This window comes from Lynx canadensis, chromosome C1 (genome assembly GCF_007474595.2).
Source record: "Lynx canadensis isolate LIC74 chromosome C1, mLynCan4.pri.v2, whole genome shotgun sequence".
NCBI classification, from domain to species: Eukaryota; Metazoa; Chordata; class Mammalia; order Carnivora; family Felidae; genus Lynx; species Lynx canadensis.
In genome coordinates this window covers 8343142-8370528 of record NC_044310.1, presented here as the reverse complement: position 1 = coordinate 8370528, position 27387 = coordinate 8343142, and the positions used below count along the sequence as shown (strand labels likewise).

Below are 27387 nucleotides of genomic sequence, written 5' to 3'. Positions count from 1 at the left end.
CAAAATAAATCAACTTTGAAGGGAAAAAAAATAATAAAAGAATTGTTGCCATTCGCAACTACTTATGTACGCGTTCCAGAATTTTCTGGACATGACCGGCCAAAGCCGGTTAGAGGCCCCGTCTCCCACAGACCAGTGCAACCAACATCCACTGCATGCTTTCATGTCACTGAGGACGAGTTCTTTTTTCTTGCTGATTTACTTTAAGGCAATATGGTAAATCGGGGGCAATGATGGTTGATCCCCTGGCACATCTCTGCAGGAGGCTGAAGGGAGTCTGGCTGCAAGTGAGGCTTGAAGCTCTGTCTGCATAAGATGGAGAAGATTTTGATTCGGGGAAGAGATTATTGGTGGGGGATGTGGGGTGCTCTGTTCGTAAAAGGCTGTCTTTATTGGTTTTATGTATTAGGATTAGGGATCAGATTTCATGGGAAATGATGTGCACTGCTCAAAAAAGTTGGGGTGAGGGGAGCAGGGGAAGAAGACCACCGTATCCGCAGGTGGGGTGGCCTCAAGGACCTTGTCCGCCCAGGGAGCCTGGGAATTTATGACCTACAGTGACAAGCCTTCTCCATCTGTCTGACAGCCCCCCTGTGGGGGAGGGGTGCCGGGTAATATCCTCTAGGATTCGAGTAAGCCCCCAGGGGCTAGGGGCATGAATTCAGAGGACATACTGGTAAATGCTAAAAGGTAAAACACAGTTATATGATTAACAACCCCATGCCAGGGCTGGCCCTCCCTCTCCCTTGCTCTTGGAGGAGGCCTACTGTGCTCTGTCCATTTCTCTAAAGGTGGCTGACCCCTTGGGCACCAGTGAGACCCTAACCCACAGGGCTTCTGGGATGGGCACCTTGAGACCAGTACAGGGTCTCTTCGGGACGACCGTGGCATTTCTATCTTTTTAGACTTCTGCAGAAAAGAATGCAAGGTGCTGGGGGTGGGGGCTGGACAGGGAGGTGTCTTAATTCTGGCTATTCCTCTGGCCACAGCTTGGGTCTTGAAATGACCCTTTTCATGGAAACACCCTAACCCTCTCCAGCTCATAAGAAACTTGCAGGCAACCACCCACCGCTAAACCTGAGCAGGAAAGGACCTCTGACCCCTGAGAGGCCAAGAAACATCTCTGAGATCTTCCTTCCTCGAGAGAACCCAGCTGGGAAGGGACATGCTGAAGTCACCCCAGACTCCCTTACCCTGGGGCTCGCTCTCTCTCTTCTCAGGCTTCGGTGATGAGCCCTCAGGCTCACGGGGACATGGCCCAGATCCTGGGTACTGAGGGTTGGATCCTGTTCTTCTGAGCAGCAGCCTCGGGCAGGCCCGGCCTCTGTGTGGGTGCCCGCTCGCCACAAAACCCTGGCCATGTTCCCTGCCGTGCTTTGGGTGACTGGAACAGCTTCCCATGCTGCCCTTCTGCCTCTGCTCCTGCTTTTCACCAAAACATTCTCTGTTTTGTGGTCAGAAGAACAAATCTGGGGGCGCCTGGGTGGCTCAGTCGGTAGAGCGTCTGACTTTGGCTCAGGTCATGATCTTGTGGTTTGTGGGTTCGAATCCCAAGGTGGGCTCTGGGCTGGTGGTGGGGAGCCTCCTAGGGACTTCTCTCTCTCTCTCTCTCTCTCTCTCTCTCTCTCTCTCTCTCTCCCTCCCTCCCTCCCTCTCTCTCTCTGTCCCTTCCCCACTTTTTCTCTTTCAAAATAAACCTAAAAAAAAAAAAAGAACAAATCTGATGACTGGCTCTACGGCTTAAAACTCTTCAGTGGACATTTTTACAACCTATCCAGAAGACAAGGGATTAGCTCCTTAATGTTTAAAGAGCTCTCCCTCACGCCCAGCCCTTGACACCCCGAGCCTGGGAGCCCTGGGGCAGCAACTGTAGGCCTAGAACCCCGACTCAGCAGTGCTTAGGACGGATTTTTCTCAATGCAGGAATCATCTCTGGTTTTACGTTCCCATGTGTCCATGAAGATTTTAGGAATGTCCTAACTTAGAACGGATCTGCCTGACTCCTCCCTCTGGTGCCTCGTCCTCACCCAGGAGGCTGGACACTTTCTGGAATGGCTAGAAGTGGAGAATGGAGGTGGCCATCCCCAGGCCCTCCTCTCTCTCAAAATAAATAAACTTCAAGAGAGAGAGAACAAGCTGGGGAGGGGCAGAGAGAGCGGGGGACAGAGGATCCCAAGCAGGCTCTGCGCTGACAGCACAGAGCCAGAATTGGGGCTCGAACTCACCAAGCGTGAGATCATGACCTGAGCCGAAGTCGGATGCTTCCTTCACCAACTGAGCTACCTAGGCGTGCCCCTCCTTCTGTCTTTGAACAGTGGGGCTCCAGCGGAGGGGGGGCGGGTCTTAGAGCTCCTGGCCCCCTGGGAGCAGATTCCTGTCTTCGTTAGAGGGACCTGATTCCCCCGGGGCTGGAAAATGAGTGATTTTGCTGGTTCAATCAAAATAGTCCCAGTGTAGATGAGAGTGGGGGGAGGGGCAGATGGGTGGGCTTTTCTCAAGGCAGTTCGGAAATAGACTTTGTCCCTCTAGCTGTTCCCACCGTCAGAACTCCTCGGGAGTCATGACGTTCCTGTCTGCGAAGTGGGTTCATCAGGCTGTCTTGAGGTATGATTATTTAGGAAATCAGTATTTCTTCGTGCCGCGTGTAGGGCAGAAGAGACTTCCGGTGTGCCTGGAAGCCAGGCAGTGTACGTGGGGTAGAAGGCAGCAAACGAGCTCCCTGGCTCCTCTTTTTACAACCTATCCAGCAGACAAGAGATTAGCTCCTTAATATATAAAGAGCTCTCACCCACTCCCAGCCCTCGGGTTGGGGGGGGGGCGAGGTGCGTCCTGATCTAGTCCCCACCCTCTCCCTGTCCAATAGGAAGAGGACACAGAACAACCAGAGCCCCACCTACCCTTCCACAGGCCTTTGAGCCAACCCAGCCTCCCGCAGAGGACTCTATCTTGAGGGAGGCAGTGGGAGGAGGCCGGGTGGGGAAGCACCGGCTGCTGCTTTGCAGTGGAGACTGTAGGGGAGAATGACACCAGGCGGTCACCACCGGCTGAGCCCCTCTGGGTGCAGGACCTGGAGGTCACGTAAAGGAGCCCGCTCCAGTCTCAAGGAAGAGAGCTTCGTCTCTGCTCGGGAAACTGCCAGTCCAAATGGGGATACTAACCCTGGCCCTAGGGGGTTCCCAGTGTCACAGGGGAGATCCACGTCTTGCCTTGGAGGGCTAGGATCTAGGGAGGACTCCCAGACGGAGAAGAGAGACACCCCTCCTGCCCACGGGAAGCTCTCAGTCTAAACAAGGAAAGCGACTCCTGCCCCAAGGAAGCCTGCAGTCTGAAGAGGTAGACTCAGGGGCGCCTGAATTCATGTCCGACTTCGGCTCAGGTCATGATCTCAATTCACGAGTTCAAGCCCGGCTCGGCTGCTGTCAGCGCAGAGCCTGCTTCGGGTCCTCTGTCCCCGCGCTCTCTCCGCCCCTCCCCCACTCACGTGTGCACAAAACCAAACAGACCTTAAACAAAGAAATCAAGAGGTAGATTCATTTGCTGCCCTGAGAGGTTCCCGATAGGAGAGACATACCTCTGGCCTTGGAAGTTCCCATAACATGGGGGAAAACATACCCTTTGCTGGAAGGAGCTTCTAATCTGCAGGCAAAGACATAGTGCCTGCCCTCCAGGTGTCCCCACTCTGACCTGCTGGAGAGGCCGGAGGTCCAATGAAAGCTCGAGGCACAAACTAGTGCTGATTCAAACAGGTGTCGGCCCAAATCCATCAAGCTGAGCCATGGGAGAGCCCCACGGAGCAGGTGGGAAGAGCTGTGTGACCTTGGGCAAGTCATTGAACCTCTCTGAGCCTCGGTTTCGTCTGTAAAATGCCAGGGGTTGTGGAGGAGGAGAAGTAAACGTATATAAAGTGAGCAGAACCCAGTCTGGGTGGGATAAGCAGTAGCCCTTGTTATAATGGGGCTCTTTTATAAAAAGAGAGAGAGTGGGTGGTGGGTGGAGGGGGGGAGAGGGGTTGGTCCTGGAAGCATTTGTGCATCTGTGCCTGTGTGGGTCGGGGGGGGGGGGCAAGCGCAGGTGGCCATGTCCTCAGTCCTCAGTGGGGTGATCGATGGTTTCCTGTGGGGTGGGACAGGACAGGCCCAGGCCAGCCTGGAGAGGACCATTGTCTTGGTAAATGAGGTTTGGCTTCCCCGCAGGGGCGGCCCCATCTGCTTTTATTGTTTCCAACAGTAGCCTTGGGAATTCGCAGCCCCCCCAAGGCCTCACACCTCAAAAAACCTACATAGGGGTGTGGAGTTGGGGGCCGCCTCAGAGCCTCCGCCCACCCACCCAGAGGCTCCCGGCCTTGGGCTTTTCTCTCCCAGTGTCCCACGTCCACCTCCTGAGCCAGCGTCCTGCCTCCTGCTACATTATAGGTAGCCACTCCTCTCCCCGCTCCCCAAACAATCCTCCGCCCACCCCCCCTTCCCCAAACTTCATTATCTCGGGACCCAGACAATTTAACACCACTTACTGTTTGGTCAGACCCATCACTTAATCATCAAGTGACAAAAATGCCCGCTGTTGGCTCTGGCACAGGCCAGCGTGGGGCAGAAAGACACCTGGTGTCAGACAAGCCTGGGGATGAATCCTGGCTCCAAGCACTTAATAGCTGAGTGACCCCGAGCAAGTCAATTAACCTCTCTGGGCGTCAGTCCCAGGTTGTCTGAGTATCATTTATTGGCCATTTACTAATCTGGGCCTAGAGCGTCAGGTGCATTATCTAATTTAGCCCTTTGAAGTGGGCAAAAAATGACTCAACATGGGGCCAAATTTGGAGGGATTTGCCCAAGGTTACACTGCAGAGGGAGTGGTAGGGCTGGGACTTGATCTCATGGTTGTCTGAGAGGCAACCGTGCCTGTACTGTCAAAGGCAGGGTCTCTGACCACTCCTCATGTTACCCCCAGTGACCCTCAGTGTAGACGCTGTGACTGTCCAGGACCTCCCGTACTGGAGGCCGTAACACAGAGCCCGGCACAGAGAGAGCCTCTAAGAACTTGTAGTTTCTACAATGACTTCATCTCAACTGCTCTAGATTCTAGGAGGGGACTTATTCCTTGGACCCCCCCACACCCATCCAGTGACGTGTACCAGATGGTCAATGCCGGACCATGGTGTTGTGTATGGAGAGCTGTCAAAGCTGGGACCTGCTGGTGGTGAGGGCGGCCTGGCCTCTAGTGGTTCAGCCACCCTCCCGTGTCCTTCCTGGGGATGGCCTGTGTCCTTCCTGGAGATGGCCTCTGCTCAGTTGGCCAAATGGCCCACTCAAGAGGAAGGGCCGACAGAAGACGGGCAGAGGGGCTGCAGTGGGAAAAGAGGCAGGTCTCCTCCGAAAGAGCCAGAATAGGGATGCTCATCTAACAGCCCCCTTGGGAATATGCCCAGGACCCTCTCTGGAGGGAGCGCCATTCTCCCCAGGCTGTAGAATCAGGGAGGCCAGGATGCAAATCTCTGCTCTACCAAATTCCTGGCTGAGACCAGTGAAGGAACTCCCTCCAGGTCACGTAGCTAGCAAGCCATCAGCCGGAATTCAAACCCATTCTGCAGGACTTGGGCAATCACTTCCCTCTCTATAATCAGGCACAGATATCCTCATCTTCCAGGGAGAGGAAGAACCCAGTACCCCGGGGGTTTTCCAGGAGGCTCGTTCCCCCTCTGACCTCCCCAGCTACGGTCTTTTGCTTCAGGGTCACCCCTGCCCCTGGCCTGGCCGGCAGGACCCGGTGGGACCCAAGGATAACCTGTGGCTTGCAATTTTCAGGTCACTCCCATCCCCTTGACCAAACGTTCCAGTCGGTACAACACGTGTGCGTGGAGCGCCCACTGGGTGTCCTGGGACCACGAACGGAACGAGACCCAGCCCCGCTCAGGGGAGTGCAGACCACGCGAGAAGGGGAGGCAAGGGGGGAGCAAGAGGGCTTCCCGCAAGAGGGGACATCTGACCTTGGCCTGCAGGGAGGGCAGGCTTCGACTGAATACGGGCAGGGGAGGAGACGTTTCAGAAGGAGGGAAGAGCCAAAGACGCAATGAGAGTGTTGTGGGTGGCAGGTGGAGTTGTTAATTTGGTGACAACAGGGAGCCATTTGAAGGATTTAGGGCTGGGGAGAGGGGGCAGGTTGGACGGGCGGAGGAGGCGCCGTCGTTTTCGTGTGGGTGAGGGGCAAGGAGCGAATTTTGGAGGGGTCGCAGAGGCTGCCGAGCTGGCTTTCCCGAGGAGGCAGAGCCGGCAAGGGTGCCCTGGGTTGCCAAAGCTGGGCCTGTCCGCCAGGCGGGATCACGAGCAGGAGGCTGGATGGGGTGCGCCTGTGTCCCTAGTCCCTAAGTGCCAGCTCTGGCCATGGCTGAAAACAAGAACTTAGCCGGGGGAGCCTAGAACGTGCTGGCTGGGAGGAGGTTACCCTCTGCTGAAGTGGTCCTCATTGAGCCACTGCTGGATTCTGGGGGGGGGGGCGGTGGTGTGTCCCCTGTTATGAGGACACAGATGATCCGGTGGTCAGAGGGTTTGGGCAATTACACAGCAGGTCCAGGATACAGCAAGACAGTGCCCCCAGGGGGAAGGAGATGGCTTGTGTGCAAGCGCCATTAAAAAAGAAATCGGTGCAAGACAGAGGTTCAGAATTGGGAATGAGTCACATGGACGCCTCATGATGAATGACCAGCTGTTGGCAACATTGTCACAGCGACACTCATCTCACTTTGGAAGCAGAGACCCTATTCACCCTGACTTTTTAAAACTGCTTTTAGGACAAGCAGAGAGGAGGAGCGAGAAGAGGGGAGGGTGCCTGTGACAGCAGGAACCCTGTAAATGGGTGGGGGCGGTTGCAACTGTGACAGCCACGCTGGGGGGGGGGCGGGGAACATTCAGGTTTCCCTGCAGTGTCTCTAAGCCTTGAATTGGGATCCATTTCCCCCCCTTGCTGGGGAGTCTCCTCCCCACCCCAGCCAGGGACCAAAGCCTCCCCCACGGCCACCAAGTGTGTCCTGTGCTGGCATCCAATCTGCTTTTTTTTTTTTTTTTTTTCCTCACTGTTTCAACACACATCCCTATGGGTAGGTGCTGTTATCCCCATTTTATGAAGGGGGCTTCGAGGCTCAGGAAAATGCATTCCTTTGTCCAAGATCACTCCCAGGGCCTCTGTCTGCCTGATCCCTGGGGGATGATGCTGAACCGCACCGGGACACTTCCTGCGGGCCCCCGGCTGGGAGGAGGGCAGCGGGGAAGGTGCGCTGGGCAGGAGACCCGATGGAGGCGAAGGCCGAGGGAACCCGCAGTGGAGGAAAGCAAGAAGACTTGGCGGGAAACCCAAGAGCCCTGGCATCTCAAACCCCGCAGGCAGCCGAGACCCCGGTGCGCAAATGGAGAAAAAGCCAGCGGAGGAAGAGGGCCAGAGCGGGGCCGTCGAGGTTGCTAGGGCGCAGAACCGCCCGGGCGCGTGGCCGCCGGCGGCGCTGGCAGAGGCGCACGCCGAGCCTCCTTCCCCCGGAACACACCTTAGCCCCCCAGGCAGCCTCGAAAGGGGCAGGAGGACACGCCTGTCAGCTCTGCCCGGGGCGCAGGGAGTCTTCGAAGCTTCTTCGAATGGTGGCGGATTCTCCGGTCCGCTCCCGCGTCCTGGAGACCGCCCAGAGACTCAGAGACAGAGAGACAAAGAGAGACGCGGTCCCAGAGGGAGAAGGGCTAGCGCGGAGGAGGAGAGAAGGCGAAAGCCGCGACCCAGAGAGGGCGGCCAAGGCGCGCGTGAGGCAGAGTGTCAGAGCGTGGAAAAGTAAGCGTCCGGCGGAAGGTGGGCGGACGTGGGGGCCGGGAGCAGCGCCTGGAGCCCAGCGGTGACGCGGCGAGGGGCGGAGGCGGCGGACACACGGACCGACGGCTTCGAGGGCCGCGAGGGCAGGGAGGAAAGCAGCATCCTCACCTCCAACCACAGTCCCCCGCGCGCCCTGCCCCTAACCGCGCCAGGTAGCCCACCTTTGTCCGGGCACGCTACCAGGTGAGGAGGGAGGGCGGGGCCAGGGGCGGTCCAAGGCCATGCCTTACCTGTCCGGCCGGCGGGGCGGGGGCCGAGGGGCCCGGGGCCGAGCGCCTGCGGGAGCCGAGCGCAGCGGAAGGCCGAGCTGCGAAGCGGGGACCGCGAGGAGAGGTGCGCGGGCGGCTGGAGGATGTGCCCAGGCTGAGAGGGGCTGGAGGGAAGGGGAGGGGGCCGGCGCGCGGGAAGGGGCGGGCGCGCTGGGAGGAGGCGGGGGAGGGGCGGTGGGAGTTGGCCCGGTCGCCCCCGGCTGAGGGGCAGCCCCCGGCCCGGCTGGGCCCTGCGCGCTCCCGGCCGGCGCGCCCTCGCCAGCTGCACTTGGCGTTCCGGGCCCGCTCCCCAGAGGCCTAGCCGCCGTCGCCGCGAGGGCGCGGGGCAGACAAAGGAGGCAGACAAAGGCGGGCGCAGCCGGGCGGCCGAGCGGGCACGGGGCGAGGCGAGTCCACTCCTCCCGGTGCGTAAGAGCCGCCTCGGTACTGCCCGGAGCGCGTGGGACGGGCGGGGCGCGGGCAGCGGTGGCGCATCTGGAGCGGCCCCGCCGGGAGCGGGCGACAAAGGGCCGCGGCAGGGGGTCCCCGGCGGACCCAACAATGGATCGGAGCTGAGCGCTCAGCTGCGGCCGCGTCTGGCCGGGCAGGGGCCGGCCAGTCCCCAAAAGGATTATTCCGCCCTGGCTGTCAAATGGGACGGAAGAAATGCCCGGTGCGAGGGAGGCGGGACGGGGCACCGCGGAGCCTTTGTAGCCTCGGAAAGTGCGCGGAGCAGGGGGCGGGGTTCTGGAGAGGTCGCTCTTGGTTGTGGGGGTATAGGCGGTCTTCAAACCGTTACCAGGTGAGAATCCCGGGCCTTGACGGCCGCACTAGTGTGTCTCCCCCGGTACACACCCTGAGAGGGAAGGGAGAGATACAATCCTCCTACCCAACACGCGCGCGCGCGCGCACACACACACACACACACACACACACACACACACGGTCTTCCTCTCGCCACGCCCCGTCCAAAGTCCTGGTGGTGTTCCCTTAGCCCGGCCCAGCTGGGACAAAGCCAGCCCTCAGGGCCGGCTCATCCATCACCGCGCGGGGCGCCGTGTCCTAAAGACCCTGGGAGTCCGGGAATGCTGTGTTATGAGTCCCGCGGCCCCCATAACTCACGGCGGGGTCAGCGGGGCCACAGGCACTGCCAAGATCAAAGAGCTGTTGGGCAGGACCCGGGCGCGCGTGAATCGCGAGTCTCGCCTGGAGCCCAGAGCTCGCCCAGCGGCTTCCATTTCGATTGTTTTCCTCTTCCTCCAGAGTGTGGCAGTTATGGTTCAGAGGTTTAAGGAGCTCCGTTCTTGGGTCAGGCCAGATACCTGGGCTCATCTGCTGATGCCATTCCGGGTCACCTGGGGCAGTGGCCTAACCGCTCTGAGCTCATCATCCCCAACCCTTAGGGTTCAAGGATTCTGTTGGATGCAAGGAGATAGCGTTCCTAAGATCCTGGCCCCATGGGAAACACTCTAGAAAAATGACCTGCTATTGTTATGTAATAGTATCAGCCTGATGGGCACTAGGATGGACTGTGTTCTGAGCAGAGACGAGACATGACCTGACTTGGGCTTTAGGGACGAAGTACCAAGACATGCCACAATGTGGGTGAATCTTGAAAACACTATGCCCAGTGAAACAAGCCAGATGTGAAAGGCCACATGTTGTATGATTTATATGGCATGTTCAAGATAGGCAAGCCCATAGAGACAGGAAGTAGACTAGTGGTTGCCTGGGGCTGGGGAAAGGGGAGACGGGGTTTTTCTTTTTGGAGTCATGACAACGTTTTGGAATTAGATGGTGGTGATTGACGCACAGTGCATTAAAAACCACTAAATTGCATATTTTAAAGGGTGAACTTTATGGTTTGTGAAATACATCTCAATAAAGCAGTTATTATTATTATTTTTAAAGTAGTAGTCAAGTCGGATCAAGGGTTCTTACTGTGTGGTCTGGGATGACTTCAGAGAGCCCGGGAACCCCTGAAATTGTGGAAGACGTTCCATGTCTATGGGTGGAAGCTCTAAGCTTAAGAAGAGATGATTTGTAAGATCCTCCTGACCAAAAAGGGGTCAGCAACATTGGGGGGGGGGATCAGCAAAACACTGGGGAGGGAATGGCATGTATGGGCTCTGCCCTGGCTGAGGTGTTGGAAGTGCCCAGTGCTGCTGGCCTAAGGTCAGGGCCCTGGCTTGGGTCTGAGGTCGGCCGTGGATCTGGGGAGCTGTATAGGTCATGCCTCGCACCAGAAGACCGGGTGAGGGAGGGGAGGAGCTGAGTGTGGGCCACATTCCCTTGCCTTTAGGCATCTCTGGCAGGGGGGATGCAGGTCCTTCCTTAGGGCACCTTGGGGACTGCCTTGGGAAATGGAGATGGGGAGGGGGTGCAGTTGAGGATGTTTTAGATGGGGTTTTGAAAAGCATGGTGGCTGGTCCAGAGGGTTTGTTCTAGGGGCTTAGACAGTGTGTGCAGATGTTAATATCATTGCCATAATAGCACGAATTGTGCATTTATATGCCAGGCATTGTGCACTTTATATGTATATAATTACATAACATTAATATATTAATTAATATATATAGTTATATATATAGTTTTATTTTTTATTAAAAAATTGTAATGTTTATTCATTTTTGAGAGACAGAGACAGAGAGTGAGTGGGGGAGGGGAAAAGAGAGAGAGGGAGACACAGGATCTGAATCAGGCTCCAGGCTCTGAGCTGCCAGCACAGAGCCTGGCCCTGGGCTTGAACCCACGAACCATGAGATCATGACCTGAGCCAAAGTCAGACGCTTAACCCATGGAGCCACCCGTGTGCCCCATATATATATATATATATATATATATATATATATATATGTTTATTTATTTATTTTGAGAGAGACAGAGATAGCAAAAGTGGGAGAGGGGCAGAGAGAGAGGGAGAGAGAGAGAGAATCCCAAGCAGGCTCTGCACTGCCAGCGCAGAGCCTGATGATGCAGGGCTTGAACCCGTGAATCTGTGAGATCATGACCTGAGCCCAAACCAGGAGTTGGATGCTTAACCGACTGAACCACTTAGGCGCCCCTGTGCACTTTATATTTTTACAACCATCTCACTTGTTTCCCCCCCCCCCAACCCTATGGAATCGGTGCTCCCATGATCCCATTTTACAGGTGAGGAACCTGAGATTCAGAGAGGGAGGGGACTCACAGCTGGTTAAGGAGCAGTGGTGGGGAAAGACAGCACGTTAGAGGCGCGAGCAGCCCGGTGGGTGCAGGGGGTACATAGTGAGCATTCCCCAGCTCTTGTTTCGTTTTTGAAAACAGCTCTTTGCACACCGCTACCTGTAGCTCGAGCACTGAAATCAGAGGCCTTTGTTCTCATTCAGAATAAGTTAGGATTCAAGTCAGGCAAATGGCAATGAGCCACTGTCCGCCGTCATTTCATCTGTTCTTTCTTTCATTAATTCATTTACTTGCACTCATCGAGAACCTGGATTGGGCCAGGCACTGGGTGAGGGGCTGGACCAAAAGAATGAACAAGGCTGAGGCTCTGATCAGGAGGTGTCCCAAATGGCTGCATCCTTGAGCATCGGGGTACCAGTGGGATTGTTACTAGGCTATATGTGGCTCACTCTCTATGGCTCCCCCCACTCTCCTGTGTTTGGTGTCTTAGGAACCTTAGGCAGGGATGGGATAAATGATCTGTCATGTGATCAGCCTAGTGGGTATGAGGGGACCTTGGCAGCATCTTAAGGGGCTGGATACTTCATTGCCTATTGTTTTACTCCGTTCACTTGTTGCATATTTGTTCAGTGAACTCCAGGGATCCTCCTTTGCCCACGCAGGCCTTGGTCTTTGCAAGACTTTCTTACATCTTGCTTTCTCTTAGTTTCAATTTAAATGTCTCTTGGGAGTGATTTTCTTTCTGTCCTCATTGCAGACCCTCAGGGACCTGTTCCAGTTGGCAAATAAGCCCTCTCTCCTCCTAAACATCCATCCTTTTCCTCCCAGATGCCCTCCTACATATTGTTATTATGGTGAAAAATATGCAAATAACTTGGAAAAACAGCCTCCCAGCAAATGGGTATTCAAAAATGTAATAAATTAACCCCATAATGTAATCTTGGTCCCAAGACTATCCATCATGCTGATGTGCTCAAGATCTAGAAACCCAGATGCCACAGAGCCCTATGGATAAAAATGACAGATGTCTTCTTAGAGCTCCCCTGCCCCCTCTCCAGCTTCTTGGCCCCCGTGGAACCCAAGGCCATCAGAGGTTTAGGGAACATCTGTCCAGCCTGTTCATTTCAAAAATGAGGAGATAGAGGCCTTTTTGGGGTTAGGGGTCAGATCAGTTTGAGTCCCTCCTCGCCTGACTCCCAGCCTGCATTCCTCTGCTTGTGGCTGACTCTGAATCCAAAGCCCCAAATGTAGGCAATTTTGTCCATGGGTTTCTAGTTGACAAGGCAGGTACCCCAGTGTCAAAAGCTCTTGGGACCTCGCTTTCTGCATTTGAAAAATGTTGAGTGTTGGGTTTTATGTCTGCCAAGGTGTCTCTGAAGTTCCTTTAGCTCTGTGTGTCAGGGGACCTACAGGTGGCTTGTGCTTTGTCTTCTCAGGGCAGGGGGCTAAGGCTGGGAGCCTGGCATGAGTCCTCGTGTCGCTCACATTGTACTCTGGAGGCCATCCCATGGAAGCAGCTAGACTCTTGAGTTTCCCAGCCCAGGATCCAATCCCAAGAACCCCTTTACAAGAAATTGCCCCCCTAAGACTGCCACTTCCTGTCACTAATGGACAAACTGCTTGAACAGCCTCCAGAGAGGGGCAAAGAAGGACTCTTGCTTTCTCCAGGGCCAAAGTATCCATAATGATTAAATCTCAAGGAGCCAGGGGACACTGTTTACAAGCCAGTGAGCTGCTTGACTGGCTCTGTGTGGAAACGGTTCTCTCCTTCATGGCATGATATGGGCAGTGTCCCCAAGTCTTGAGAAGGGCTGCTATGCCCAAAATGTGCCACCGAGTGCGTCAATTCCTGAAATAAACCATCTTATCCCTTTGGGTTAAATGTGGAAATGGTATGAAATGCAGACTTTCTTTGGGAACAACCCAAACTACCGTGGCAATTCCCGTATGTTTTTGGGCATCAGGGTCCCTGGGGAACTTGTTAAAGGGCCCATACCCTGCTTTGCACCCAGACTGGTCCAGTAGGTCAGAGAGGCCTGGGTTCCAGGAGTTTAATGGGCTCCCCAGGGATTCTGATGCAGATTTCCAAGGATTGCTTTGAGAAATGCTTTGCTGGTATTCCTGGCTTAATGGGCCAAGTCACTTATTCTCTTCCTTATCTCCGGCCCATCAGAAGTAGGCAAGTGCAGGTTTGAAGGCATCTGGAGTGAAAACGGGTGCAGATCTCCAATGGCGACCTGTAATTGATAAACATTCCTGGCTAGATCTGGGTACCCACAGCTGGGTGTGACTCCTAACAAGCTCTTCTGTCCCTAGAGGTCAGAGTCAAGGTCCCCAGGCTTCTGGTCCTGATTTGTTGCCTGTAACTGTGCTGCAACTTCTCTGACCCTAGTTTCCCCACCTGTAAAATAAAGGGGCTGAAAATAAGTTGAAGCCCTGGAATCAGGTTAGAAGTCAGAACTGGGTTTGTATTCCAACTGTGTGATTTGGGCAAAGTAGGGAGCATCTCTGAGCCTGTTTGCCATCTATAAAGTGGGGCTGTAAAACGGGTGCTTAGCTCCTAGGGTTAAGGAGGGAATTAAAGAAATCAGTGCTCGACAGCGAGTTAGTGTTCAATTCAAGTTAGTGATTATTTTAATGTTAATATTATTATCTCCCAGGGGGCCTCTCAGCGGTTCCAGAGGCCATGTCTCTAGGGGATTCCAGAACTGTAAAATGTAGTGGGCCAAGACAACTCCGCGCGTCCCCTCCCTCAATAGATGTGTGATTCGGGAAGGTTACTTCACCCTTCTGAACCTCGTTTGGCTCCTCTATAAAATGCGGACAATCACAGTAACTGTCTTACGGAACTGTTTTGAGGATTTAGTGGGATAATCCACAGGCACACTTAGCCCGGTGCCTGGCACACGGCTGGGTCCCTATAAAGGGCAGCTACCACTATGATGCCCGGGCCCGGGAGGTTTTATCTTCTTGGGAGGTAAACCCAAGCTGCATTTAGTTTCTGGGTGAGGGCGGGAGTGAGGACGTCCCCGCCCCGGAGCCGGCGGATTCGCTTTCGGTTGGGCAGCTGAGGTCCGGGGATGGTGACTCTGCAGTTAGCAGTAGATGTCGCTGTCTTAAGTCCCCAGCTGTACCCTCCACCTGTTCCTCACCAGCAACACCTATCCGCTCCCTCCCAACGCGAGACAAACGCCCTGGGGAGCAAAATACGTGGCGACCTGACGTGGAGAGCGAAGGGGTCTTTTCTCGCGCCGACCCCGAGCCTAAGGGAGGCGGTGCCGCGCAGTCTCCGCGTCTCCCGCCTTGGGATCTCGGGCGGCGAGGCCGGGCCCCGCCCCCTCCCAAGCCCCGCCCCTCCGGCTGCCGCTCCCTCCCGCCTCCAGGTTGGCTGCGCGGGGAAGTGGGCGTGGCCGGAGGCGGTCGCTAGGACCTGCCCGAGCGCCGCGGAAGTCTCGGAGCCCAGTCCAGGCCGCTGGTTGAGCGGGAGGCGCGAGTGGTCGGGTCGGTGGTTCCCCGCACCGGGGGAGGGGAGAGGGGCGGGGTTCCCTCCGAGGAGGTTTCCGGCCAGGCGGAGGGCGGCGTCTTATTCCAGCCCGGTTTGGTTCTCAGCGTGTCCGGCTTTGCGCCCGCGGGCCTAGGCAACCCGCCGTTCCCTCTGCGGCCGTGCCCTTTTTGCGAGCACAGCTCTGGCCTTTCCTACCGCACCCCCCCACCCCCCGCCCCCGAGACAGCAGGGCGGGGGGCCAGTAGACAGAGCTGATCGGGGCGCAGCTAATGTCCCCGAGCTATGACGCCAGCGTGGGAGGTCCCTTCTGGCTGCCCAGATTCTGTGTGAAGGGGGACGTCCTGCCCCCGATTCCCCCAGACGGAGGGGAGAGGGGGTGGAGGCAAGCGCACCCTGCGGCAGTCTGATCCGTTAGAACCAGCCCCCCCTCCTGCCCCACCCTCTAGGTGGCGGTAAGGATGACCACACTCACGCGACAGGACCTCAACTTTGGTCAAGGTAGGGAGGCTGGACTTGCGGACCCAGGGTGGGGGGGCGAGGGAGGGCCTGGGCCGGCGGGCTTCCCAAGCTCACCGGCTTCAGCCCCTTCACAGTGGTGGCCGACGTCCTCTGCGAGTTCCTGGAGGTGGCCGTGCACCTCATCCTCTACGTGCGCGAGGTCTACCCGGTGGGCATCTTCCAGAAGCGTAAGAAGTACAACGTGCCTGTCCAGGTGAGCCCCCACCTCTGGTCATCCCCGAACTTCAAGGTGGGTAGAGGTTGGATTTTTGAACTCTTCCTCCGCTTTCAGGCTGAGCCCCCTCACTCCCCAGCGGCCTGGCCTTGCCGTTCAGTTCCCAGCCACAACTGCAGGGACTTTTCTTTCCATCCCTCTGAACTGGGAGTTCCCCTTGCCCCAAGTTAGGGACCAGACCCTCGGGTTAGAGTTGCCCCTGGGGCATGGTTGTATTTTAAAGAGCTCCTGGGACTGGCGAATGATTGGTTTGGGGAGGGGATCCCTGAAAACCTCAGGTACCCCTGCTCTCTGCCCTCATTGTAAGGGGTTGTTTTAGGTTAAAAGGCAGACAAAAGCAGTAAACAAATGCTACCCTGTCCCCAGTCTGTAGAAGTGCCGGCCCTTAGAAGGCACTCAGTAAACATTAGAATAAATGAATGACCCAATACTGAAACGTGGTGGAAGCTTGAAGGATATACGAGGAAAAGGAAAAAGAATGGCATTTACTGTGCACCCTCTGTGTTGTATGGGATTATCTCACTACTCATCATTTTTTCTTTGCGAGACCTTTCACAGATGAAGTAATTAAAGCTCAGAGAAGTTAAGTGATTTACCTGAGGCCACATAGCTCTTAGTCGCAGATTCTCAATTTTTGAAAATTGATTAAAATTTTGGATCCCTTCTCTGGGAAAAATGCCTGTATGCCCAAATACACACAATTTAGGGACTTCTCAGCCTCTAGAGGAGCCCGCAGACCCCACTTTAGAAACCCCTGATGCTATATTAAGTGCTAATGTTGAGACTGAATTCTTCTACGTTCTGTGTGGATAATTCGCAGTTCTCAGCCCCATGATGGGAAGTCAGTCTCTTGGGTAGGGAGCCCTAGGGAGTTGCTGGCCTCTCTCCCTGGGCTCCTGGAGGTAGGGGTGTTGGGTGGTTTCCCCATTGGTGCTTTGGGCCTCACCAGCCATCGTGCGGTTGTGTGCAGATGTCCTGCCACCCGGAGCTGAACCAGTATATCCAGGACACCCTGCACTGTGTCAAGCCACTGCTGGAGAAGGTGAGGGCACCAGGCTCCAGCCTACTTCACGCCCAGTCTGTTCCTCCAGTGCTCCAGGACAGGGTGATGCTGGGACCGTGCGGGGTCCCTATGACTCTACACCCCAAAGCATGTCTCCTGTTCCCTGGAGACCACCCCTGCCCCAGGATAGACCTCAGGGCACGTGGGCCACATTCAGGGTATGCTGGGCCCGGGAGCCCTGTTTTGTGGAGTTGGTCAAGTGGAGCCTGCCCCAGAGGGTTCTGGGTTCTTCTCACGTCTGTTTCTCTCCCTGCCCCCAAGTTCTGTCTGGGCTTGCCCCCTGAGGGTTTCCTCCTTTTATCTTGTCCCGCTCTCTGAGATGTCCTGGAACCCCCATGGGGCCCGGACACTCTCTCCCCTCCCAGCCTGTACCGCTCATGTCAGCGATGCCTACTTGAAATTCTCAAAGCTCAGGGACCCTCAGCCTAGAAGCTGAGAAGGGCTGTGGGCGTGCCGTCCTTCCTTGGGCAGGGAGGGAGGTGGTGGTGGTGGGTGGGCTACCTGGTCCTGGACTAGGGGATTCCTGTCCTTGCAGAACGATGTCGAGAAAGTGGTGGTGGTAATTTTGGACAAAGAGCACCGCCCAGTGGAGAAATTCGTCTTTGAAATCACCCAGCCTCCGCTGCTGTCCATCAGGTAAGCCGCCTCTCCCCGGACTCTTAGCTAGCTGGCTGGCTGGTATGAGGTCCCTAGAAATCGCCCCCATACTCACCCCTTTAGGGCAGCCCCTGAATACCTCAGCTTGGCCTGTGTTCTGAGGTCCCTACTTGGCTGCACCAAGCCCCCTCTCTCCCTTCCTGCCTTTTAGAACCCCTCTGAAAGCCCACCTCCTCCAGGAAGCTCAGTAAAGAGGAGAATGGCAAGGAACGCTATCCTAACGCGGCTGGCCACCCTGTGGTCTTCATGTAACCTCTGTGAGGTCCACACTTGGCAAACCATCACTTTGCTGAATGGCTATTCCCAACCTCTTTTTATGGACGGAGAAACCAAGGACCAGAGAGATGACATGAACCACTCACGGTCACCCAAATGGTGGCAGAGCCGGGACCAGACCCAGTTTTCTGACTTCCTAGTCGAGTGTCCAGCCCATAGTCAACCAGAAGTTGACCTTGGGCAAGCGTGTTGGCTGGTCAGCTCCTGGTTTCCTGGTGAGGTCAGGGCACTGTTATCTGTTCCCACTTGCTGTGTGGCCTCGGGCAAGCCCTTTCCCTTCCTGGCTTGGTGTTCTGGGGTATGAAGAGGCTTGGGCTGTGTCCTTGTTCTCAGACCTGGCTGCACATTAGAACCACCTGTGGGGGCTCACAGTGCCCCATTTGGACTTAGTTTGGGATGGGACTCAGCATGGGACTCAGCATTTTTTTTTTTAAGTTTATTTATTTATTATTTTGAGAGAGAGAGAGAGGGAGAGAGAATCCCAAGCAGGCTCTGCACTGTCAGTGCGGAGCCCGGGGCGGGGCTCCAACTCACAAACCGTGAGATCACGACTGGTTCCGACGCTTAACCGAGTCACCCAGGCGCCACATTCGGCATTGGTTTTAAACTCTCCAGATGGTTTTAACTGCGTAGATAGGATAGGTGGCCAAGCCCTCCAAAGCCAACACGGTCAGAAGCAGAGAGGGCCCCTGGACCCCCAGGTCTGTTTCCAGGGTTGATTGCCTGCTGGTGGGAAGGGCCGCCAGTGTGACGGGAGCCCCTCCTCTTCTCCTTCCAGCTCAGATTCCCTGCTGTCTCATGTGGAGCAGCTGCTCCGAGCCTTCATCCTGAAGATCAGTGTGTGTGATGCTGTCCTGGACCACAACCCCCCAGGTGTGCTCGCCCCCACCCCACTGTCCTCGGGCCTTTCCATGGCTACCTTGGCTCGGGCTGCATTCTCCGGTCCCTACTTTGCTGTATCAAGCCACCTCTCTTCCTTCTTGCATTTTAGAACCTCTCTGAAAGTCCACCTCCTCCAGGAAGCTACCCTGATGGACTCCACCGGGGTTCAGTCTCCCTATTGACTGTGTCTTGTCTTAGCACTTGGTTTACACTCTTCTCCCCTGGGGGGGCTGCTGAGCCAGCCTGGGAGCGGGGAAGAGACTGTGCCCAGTGGCAGGCGTGACGTGGCCCAGCCTTGACCGGACTCTTGCTTCTTTAGGCTGTACCTTCACAGTCTTAGTGCACACGAGAGAAGCTGCTACCCGCAACATGGAGAAGATTCAGGTCATCAAGGTGAGAGGAGACCCGTCTGGGAGGGAGGGCAGGGAGACAGCCAGGAGGCTTTGAAAGCAAGATGCCACAGTTCTGAGTGGGCCGGCGTGTTGCTGTTCGCGCACCCTCAACATTGTTGGTGGCGGTGCCTGGCACGCGGCAGGTTTTTGTTGTGTGTTAACTGTGTGGCCGAATGCTGGTCGTTACCCGGCCTGGGCACCCAGTACTGAGAGGAGGGTGGAGCCGTGTCCTGGGGCTGCCAGCTCAGTGGTGGCTCTCAAGAGAGGGCGGGGGGGGGGGGGTCTTCACCCGCCAGTTTCTGAAATGGTGTCTGGGGCTCGTTAAATCACCTGGGTGCCCCGGCAAGCTCGGATCCATGGGCTCGGCCTCTCGGGTGGAGGAAGCCGGGAGTCCCCAATGCTGGTAGCTCCCTAGCGACTCTGGTGTTCCCTGAAGTCTGGGGACCCCGGCGCTGGAGAGGGAGTGGGTAGCAAAGTGAGGACAGGCCACGGCCCAGCCCCCTTCCACCCGCTTCCCTCGGTCCCCACCCTAGGACTTTCCCTGGATCCTGGCAGACGAGCAGGACGTCCACATGCATGATCCCCGGCTGATACCGCTAAAAACGATGACATCAGACATTTTAAAGGTGAGCTGCATGGGGACCCGGGGAGCTTTACAGACGGTACGCTGAGGCTAATGGCTCAAGGCTCGGAGGAGATGACCAGGGAATGCCTGGCGTAAGGCTCCAAACTCCCTTTCCCTTAACCCGTGGCTGTGCCACACTGCCCCACCGCTGGCAGGGATCTGTCTGCCTGGGGCTTATGGGCCCTCCTGAGGACGTGCCCTGGCTGTGCCCCTGACCTTGGCGGTTTATTCCTGTCCACTAGATGCAGCTCTACGTGGAAGAGCGAGCTCACAAAAGCAGCTGAGGGTGTGATGCGCCGATCATGGATGTAACAACTATGGGACACTGGGGGCCCCCAGCCTAGGGCGGTGCTGAGGGACACCCCCTCCCCCCGATTCCAAGTGCTCTTATTGCCTCTGTGTATGGACCACCCACTCTCCGGCCCGGCGCCGCTCAGGTCTGGTTGCCTTCATGGAGGAATTTTCCCCAGGAGGGCAGGGAAGGATGCCGGGACCTTGATTTCTTGGCCTCCTGGGATGTGGCCGGCCAACACTGTCTGTCTGAAATACTGTGCTGTGAGTTGTTTCAATAAAGAGCCCCAAGGGCTGAGCTGGGCTGTCGCTAACTGGAGAGGGGCAGGAGCAGCCAAATTAACTTGGGAGGAGGGGCTGCTTCTCTCCCAAAGTGCCAGGGACCCCCCCACCACCCATAAACCCAACCCCAGGCTGGTTTTACGGAAAACATTTATTGTGAGAAAATGTCAGAGCACATGACTGGGGGCTCCCACAAACTGGTGGGTTTCCCCAAGGTCGGAACTGGGGCAGGAGCTCCAGGGGCAGGGGCCCTCGCTGCCGGCTACACGCTCCGCCGGAGGAGACCTTTGGCAGTCAGTTGGCCCAGACAGAGGACGGATGAATGGCTATCAAATGACGGGCTGTCAGAAGGGCCTTCTGAGGTGAGGGAAGGAGGGCAGGCAGACAACCTTCTCCTACCCCTCTGTGGTCTCAGGCAGAGCTGTGCAGGGGGCCAGGTTCCTAGTCATCTTCGGGCTGATGACGATGCTGCTGTTGGTGACGCGGGGCCCATACCAGCCTGCCCAGAACTGGGTGTCCTTGCCCCCGTGCTGGAAGAGGATGTGGCGGACGCCTGGAGGGTAATCTGAGAAAGTGTAGGAGACCTGGGGGGGTGGGGAGAGGAAGAAGTGATCGCCAGGATTGGGGAAGGGACGAGATGGGGTGACCACCCCACTGGAGAGGGGAAGGAAAGAGCCAGGTCCCGCAGGGGAGAGACCCCCGGGCTGGACGCCACCGGCTCCAGGCAGGAGAGCTGGGGGCCTTCTGTGCCCTGAGGCTGACCCTTGTTTCTTTGCCCTCGTGGCCCTGAGAGAAGCAGGCGGTGAAGGGCAAGCAGGTGAGGCCTCACCTCCGTCCACTTGGCATTGTTCCATTGATCGATGGTCACAGGCGGGGGCTCGAAGGAGGCCAGGACGATGTAGTCAGCTGAGGCCAGCTGTACGCGGATGTGGTAGGTACAGCCACAGTCTGCTCTGGCGGCGAACCTGGGGGAGGGTGGGGCTCAGGACTGTGCACCCCAAGACAGAAGGTGGCCCTGGAGGTGGGGGAGGTGGCAGCCCCATAAACTGGAGCTCTGAGTTGGATTTCCCTGCTCTGCCCCTGAGGCCCCGCTGGTTTCACTGCTCCCTGGGCCCTACTGTGCCCTTGGGGCGGTGGAGCAAAGCAGCATCCCTTTTGGGTATCCTCTGCTGACGCCCCTTTAACACAGCAAAAGGGTCCTTACGGATCAAGGCCTGGGCTGCGGGAGCTGTGTCACCTGTACGTTATCATGGATCAGACTGGAAATGTGGTGGGAGATTTAAGGGGTGGCCTGTGTGACAGGGGCTGCTATGGAGCTCGCCCTCCGCTCAGCCCTGCTGTCCACCCCTCTGCAGCTCTGGATGCCCCTCCAGCCCCATCCGTGACGCTGTGAGTGGCGGCCTAGGGCCTGGCTGGAATTGGGGTCCTGCCCCTGCTGCTTTGGGCCAAGCCAGAGTCCTGCAGAGCTCTGGGTGCCGAGCAGGAGCCTGGGAAAGAGCTGAGGGGTGCACGGCGAAGGGGGAGGGAAGGCAGATAGGCGGGAGGCGTGCAGCAAAGTCCGGGGAGGGTGCGTCCTGGTGTCTCTGCTGCTTCAGTACCTGTTTGGTGACACTTTATCTGTGGGCCTCAGTCTCCCCATCTGTAAACTGGAATTAACACGTGCCGATGCAGGGTGGCAGGAGGGCCCAGAAGCGCTGAATGAGCAAGCGCCGGGTCCGCCGGCAGGGGCGGCGGGGCCAGGGTGGCCGGCTCTGGGGGCAGCCCCGACCCCAGGACGCTGCCAGGCACAGACTGGGCACTGCCTATGGGTGTTCCCAGAAAGGAAAGAGGGGAGGACGCAGAGCGCGGCCCGAGCCCTGCTCACCAGTCCTTAACCACGATGTCGGGCCGAAACGTGTCTAGCAGCTCCTCCCCGTAGCCCTCGGCCTTGAGGTCCACCAGCTGGGACTTGAGGCACATCCTGTGGAGCATAAGGAAAGGTGGACATTTCCCGGGTGTGCGCCGTGGCCAGGACCCAGCAGTGTCCCCCGACTGCTGTGGGGCCGCGGCCACTGGCTGGTGCTGGCCTATGAGAAACACATGGGGGGAGGGGTCTGACCCACCTGTGCCTCGGTGGCATGTGACCCCAGTCCAAGGGTCCCAAAGAGGGCACCTTGGTGGACTCGTATTCCTAGATTAGAAACCAGAAGATACCTCTGACTTACCCTAATCACGGCCCCCCCCCCCCCCCCCGCCGCCCCCCGCCATGAATCCAGGCCGCTGAGGACTCCTGCTCTAGGCATCCACTTCCTCCAGCTGCAGAGAGAGGCCCTCGCTGAAGCTTGAGGTTTGGCAAAAGGTGTCCTGACCCCCTTCCCCCTCGACACTGCCGGCTCGGTGGTTTGTCCCTTACCCAAAAGATGTGACAAAGTACTTCTTGACTCTGGAGTCGGGAAAGTCTGTCCCGTGGTCTCCGGGGAGGCTCTCCACCTTCCAGCGGTCTCCGCCGTTGGAATCGATCTGCCAGGAAGCCATATCCTCTAGGAGAAACGGACCAAGGTCAGATTCCCCTGGGTAAGTGTACAGTTGGCCCTTCCCTCCTGCTGTCAGGAGGGAGGGAGGGAGGTATAAGGCTGGGCTTACTCAAGCTCCCATCTCAAGGTGAGCACCCCTCCAAAGTGCCTTTCCTCCAGCACATTCCCCCCTGTCCCCACCATGTGGGCTCTGATCCGGGACCCTCTCTGTCCCACCTTGTCCCTGACGGGCTCTACTTGTAGCATGAAGCTGGGAAAAATAGAGAATATTACCAGAAATTCTAAACTAGCCTTTCCTTCCTTTCGTTCACACTGTTGCTGGAGGGCTCCGGGAAATACCCAAGTTTCAGTTCTCAAAACATGAAGTATGAAGGGCCTGTGATGGTACTTCTGTTCTTAATGGCTAATGTCAGTTTGTCCCAACGTGGCCCACTGACTTGACTGACGTTTCCCCTGACACCCTAGCTATGTAACTGAGATCCAGGGGGGCCCGAGGACTGGTTTGTGGGTTTGGTGGCAGGTCATGGGAACCTTCTGGGCTAGCTCAGACCCCCCTCTGCCCAGGGCAGGAGGGGTAACCGTGAGGGTGGGCGTCCTCTGCATTGGTGGCACGTGGTGACCCCATACTCGTGATCCCCACCAGGTTGGCCTGGCAGGTTCCGGTCTCCCCGTTCAGACATTCAGACTGAGCTGAGAGAACCTTAAAAAAACAGCAGTGTTTCTCTACCAAGGCTTTCCAGAACAGTCACCAAGGGAGCTTTTCCAAATTGCTCTCTTGCTCCCTCTACTAGAAGCCCACACCTATTCCCTGGGTGCCCTGGGGCCCGCCAGTAGAGAACCAGGGGAACAACACAGAAATCCAGCAGTGGGGCTGAGCCAAGCACAGGCTGCAGGCGGGCTCTGTGGAAGCTGTGTGAGCTGAGCCGGCAGCTCAGCTGGGTCGCTTCGGAGTGGAATCTGGGGCAGGCAGAGAGATTGGGTGTCTGGGCCACTGTCTGTGGGGCCTCAGAGAGGGGCCCGAGGGCCCTTATCAGTCAGGACCAGGCCCCAGCAACTGGGAAGTTCTGGATCTTCCGGTAGGACACTCATCACGGGCCTAGGGCTCCCCATCTATAAAATGGAGCCAACCTACTTATTTGGTCAACTCTCGGGATCCTCGTGAGGGTCAAGAGAGAAAACCGACGTGAAAGGGGTTCCAAGTGTACAAACTACGTCTCAGTCGATTGCTGCTGTAGCCCCAACAAGAAGCCCGGTGCCTGGGATGTGGTAGGTGTTCGATGAAGGGAAAAAACCACCGGCAGACAGAAGAGAACATTCAGAGCTATTCAGGGGCCTCAAATTACGCAGTCACCTCTTGAAATCCTTATTTCCTTCATCTGGGTAATAGGGATAACAGGAGGATAATGACATTTGTGAAGACCTCAGTCCAGTGCCTGATGCAGAGGAAGCCCCTCCAGAAACGTTAGGCAGCTTAGACCGAACTCAAGAGAGGACGGTGAATGTTTACTCTGTTCATTCAACAAACATTTTCTGAGCACCTGCTATGTGAAGGCATCATTGCAGACACTGGGCGGAGAGGGGCAAGCAAGACCCATGAAGTCTGGACCTTGAAGTCTGTGGCAGAGGGGGAAAAAAAAAAACGACCAAGAGATAAATAAGGTAATTATAGGTAATGAAAGTGTCATCAAGGAACTGAACAGAGTGGATGTGATAGAGATAGATGTGGGGCCGGGGGGGGGGGGACGGGCGCGGGCAGGTGTCTGAACTGAGACCTGAAGAATGAGGAATCAGGGGAGTGTGGGAGGGGTGTGAGAGAACGTTCCAGACAGTGTGGGAATCGTGAGGGTAAACAAGGCCTCCTGAGTGGCGGGAAAGGGAGGGAACCGGCCTGGGGGCAGTCCCCCCCCCCCCCCCCCCGCACCTTCGGCACATGGATTGCGCAGGAGATTCCTGTGGAGGCTGCGTAGGAAGTAGAAGATCTTCCAGTCGGCCACAGGCTGGTCCCCGTCCTCGGTGATGAAGCCCTCACGCAGGCACTTGCGCTTCCAGAGGGTCACCAGGTCGATGAGGTCTCGCCAGAGGCTGCAGACCAGGCGACAGCGCAGGAGCAGCTGGCGGGCGGGCACGTGCGTGAACACCTCCAGCAGGATGTTCTCAGGGAGCTCGTTGATGCTGACCGGGGCCATGGCTGGGGTGCGGTAGGGTGCACACACAGGCCTGTGGGGTCAACACTGGTTACGAGCCCTGACCAAGCAGGTGGACCCCCTCGGATTCCCAGGGACCTCAGCCAGGGGCTCTTTTTTTTTTTTTTTTTTTTTTTTTTTAATTTTTTTAACATTTATTTATTTTTGAGAGAGAGAGTGTGAACGGGGGACGGGCAGAGAGAGAGGGAGACACAGAATCTGAAGCAGGCTCCAGGCTCCGGGCTGTCAGCACAGAGCCCGATGCGGGGCTTGGACTCAGGAGCTAAGCTGAGCTGAGCTGTGAGATCATGACCTGAGCCGAAGTCAGAAGCTCAACCGATTGAGCCACCCGGGCTTTTGAAACGAGAGGGGTAGACGGCGCATTTGAGTGTCCTTCCAGTACAGAGTAGGCTGTCAGAATACGGAGTGGTCACATGCTACGCACATTTTTAAAAGAGTGTAGTAAACACATTAATAGAGACTTTAGGAGCTAATCTTTAAAGGGGCCCTTCCCCCCCCATTAAAAAATAATTGCCTAACGGGGCGCCTGGGTGGCTCAGTCGGCTTAGCATCCGACTTCCGCCGAGGTCATGATCTCACGGTTCGTGAGTTCGAGCCCGCATCAGATGACTTGGAGCCCCACTTTGGGTGAGCACAAATCCTGCTTTGGGTGAGCCCACTGCTCGCTCTCTCTCTCAAAAAAAAAAAAAAAGTAATGGTGGACCTGGTGGCCTGGAAGACCTTGCCGAGGCCACGCTGTTGTCTGAGGGCTCTGCAGGAGTTTGTGGTGATGTTATTTTGGTGCTGGGAATTCACTATCTGTCTGGGGACGTAATAAAGATTTTATATTCCACGTCACAACTTCATTAAGCGGTGGGGCTAGTGCTGAGAAACCAACTTCCTCTCCCCAGATTGCTCACTTTGGCCTGGAAGCCAGATGTGCTGAAACACCCCAATGAGAAGCACCCCCCCCCCCCCCAACTCCATTCTGGTTTGGGCATCAGGCCAGAACCCACTTTCAAATGCTCAGAAACTGCAAAGCAGATTGAGGGAGCCTGAGCAAGCCTGCCTGGGTTTGAATCCTGGCCTGCAGTGGCTAGCATGGGGAGCTGTAAAAGGAGCTAACAACTGTCCCAACCTCAGAAGGGCCAGGAGGACTGAGTTAGCACAAGCAAAGCACTTAGCATAGGGCGAGTAAAGAAGTGCTCCAGAGCACCATTACTCACACTTCTGTCGTTAATAGCAAAAACACTCCAGCAGCTGTAGTTACTCGCACCCAAGAACACCTTCCACCCTCTACACCTGAATTGCACAAGGGTTCTGGAAAATTTACAGTGTCACCCTGGCCTGAATCTTGCCTGGTTATCCAGACCTCTAAGGAGATCCTCTAGGAGGGGAGAGAAGGCCAGCCACTGTCACTCAGATGGGCCTCATCTGATTACAGGTGGGAGAAGGGGGAACTATTCTCCCACCCCCAGAGTTTCTGAGATTCCTCATTTTCCATAGCAGCCTACGGTCTTCCCAAAGCTACCATCCCAGCAAAAATGAGGTGGGCGCATAATGTAGTTCCTGCCCAGAGAGGAGCGTTTCAGCAGGGCAGAGAACAATAGAAAAAGTACTTGTACCTTGCACAATAATGCTAGGATGGGAAAAACTGCGTGTGGCTGGGTCTTCCGATTTTTCAGAAGCAACTCTAAACAATTTTGAAAATACGAAACCTGTCAATTTTTAAATGTTGGCAACTTCTAAAGGCACTGTCTAGGCCAAATAAAAGTCGCTGGGTCGGAGTTAGAGGAGACTTAGGTACGAAGAGCTCCTCACCCAGGCGTCCAGAGTCTGGTCTCTGGCTCTGGTTGAACGTTATCACCCGCACCCGCTCCCTTAGTTTCTATACTTCAAGGTTCTCCGGCGAGGCCTGACTGGGGCAGGAGGCGAAGCCACCCCGGGGCACCCTGTGCTGCTCACGTCCCCAGCCCGAGTCGCGACCTTCTTAACACCCCCTCCAGGTACTGTTAGCATGCCAACTTCTCGAAAGCAGAAGCTGAGGCTTGGGAAAGTTTGGGGCCGGTCCCGGGCCCCGCCGGCAGGGTACTGCCGGGAGGTCCCAGATCGGCCCCGGGCAGGGTGTCGCTCCCAGGCGGCACGGCCCGGAGCCGGAGCCAGGACCCGGCGGCGCGGGACCCGGCCCGGCTCGTGACCAGACCTGGGCGACAGTGCCCCGCGCTGCCCCTCCGCCTCGCGCCGCCCCGACCCCCGCCCCACGGCCCCCGGAGGCCCCGCCCGCTCGAGACTGCGTCGCCGGCTCAGTTAATGCCCCGCCCCCAGCCCCTCCCTTCCCTTCCTCCTCTCCCCCCCACCCCGGGGGGTTCCGGACACCCAAGCCCTACCCGCGCCTGTCCCACGCCCGTCCCCCGGGCTGGACTGCGACCTGGACGCGGGGCGGGACGCCCCGCCTGACCTGAGCTCCGGGTCTGCCTGGACCCTTCGCCCTCCGCTGCGCCGTCAGCTCTCGCCCCGCCCCGCCCTCGCGTCACGCGCCGCGCTCGGACCGCCCCCCTCGGGTCCCGGGGCCGCGCCCACCGCCTCGCCTCGCCCCGCCCCACGCGTCCCGCGCGACGCCCGCTCCTTCCGCAGCCAAGGGAAGGGAATCAATCCTGAGGTCGTCGGTGCCTCCGCAGCGCTACCGACCCTCCGGACCTCGTAGCCTTAAGCTGTCTTCTCCTCCAGGTG

General features: G+C 56.9%; 2 protein-coding genes across 6 annotated transcripts; one reads left to right on the top strand and one right to left on the bottom strand.

Moving 5' to 3' along the window:
* The first annotated feature begins 14677 nt into the window (after positions 1–14677).
* Positions 14678–19977, top strand: MAD2L2 (mitotic arrest deficient 2 like 2). Its single transcript, XM_030325178.1, has 9 exons — positions 14678–14756; positions 15207–15258; positions 15354–15472; positions 16464–16535; positions 17092–17192; positions 18268–18362; positions 18691–18764; positions 19297–19389; positions 19631–19977. Exons 2-9 carry the CDS (start codon positions 15219–15221, stop codon positions 19670–19672), a joined length of 636 nt encoding a protein of 211 aa, XP_030181038.1. The 5' UTR covers positions 14678–14756; positions 15207–15218; the 3' UTR covers positions 19673–19977.
* A 117-nt stretch (positions 19978–20094) lies between these two features.
* FBXO6 (F-box protein 6) lies at positions 20095–27170 on the bottom strand. 5 transcript variants are annotated; one of them, XM_030325173.1, is made up of 9 exons: positions 27045–27170; positions 26283–26350; positions 24396–24691; positions 24013–24088; positions 22354–22480; positions 22064–22131; positions 21826–21921; positions 20791–20926; positions 20095–20545 (listed from the first exon to the last, which is right to left on the bottom strand). In XM_030325173.1, the coding sequence occupies exons 3-9, from the start codon at positions 24658–24660 to the stop codon at positions 20357–20359; spliced, it is 957 nt and encodes a 318-aa protein (XP_030181033.1). In that variant the 5' UTR covers positions 24661–24691; positions 26283–26350; positions 27045–27170; the 3' UTR covers positions 20095–20356. The 5 variants fall into 5 exon arrangements, with proteins under 5 accessions (XP_030181033.1, XP_030181035.1, XP_030181034.1 ...); XM_030325175.1 differs by lacking the exon at positions 26283–26350 and having other exon boundaries at positions 27116–27139; XM_030325174.1 differs by lacking the exons at positions 26283–26350; positions 27045–27170 and adding an exon at positions 25884–26275.
* Between the last annotated feature and the right edge of the window lie 217 nt (positions 27171–27387).

Excerpts from the sequence above, each read along its gene's own strand:
- FBXO6 (XM_030325173.1), bottom strand. The coding sequence starts at position 24,660 with ATGGCCCCGGTCAGCATCAACGAGCTCCCTGAGAACATCCTGCTGGAG. Across the intron at positions 22,132-22,353 it reads TACTTTGTCACATCTTTTGG|GAATACGAGTCCACCAAGGT; the intron begins GTAAGGGACAAA and ends TTTCTAATCTAG. Across the intron at positions 20,927-21,825 it reads GACATCGTGGTTAAGGACTG|GTTCGCCGCCAGAGCAGACT; the intron begins GTGAGCAGGGCT and ends ACCCTCCCCCAG.
- MAD2L2 (XM_030325178.1), top strand. The coding sequence starts at position 15,219 with ATGACCACACTCACGCGACAGGACCTCAACTTTGGTCAAG. Across the intron at positions 18,765-19,296 it reads AGAAGATTCAGGTCATCAAG|GACTTTCCCTGGATCCTGGC; the intron begins GTGAGAGGAGAC and ends TCCCCACCCTAG. Across the intron at positions 19,390-19,630 it reads TGACATCAGACATTTTAAAG|ATGCAGCTCTACGTGGAAGA; the intron begins GTGAGCTGCATG and ends CCTGTCCACTAG.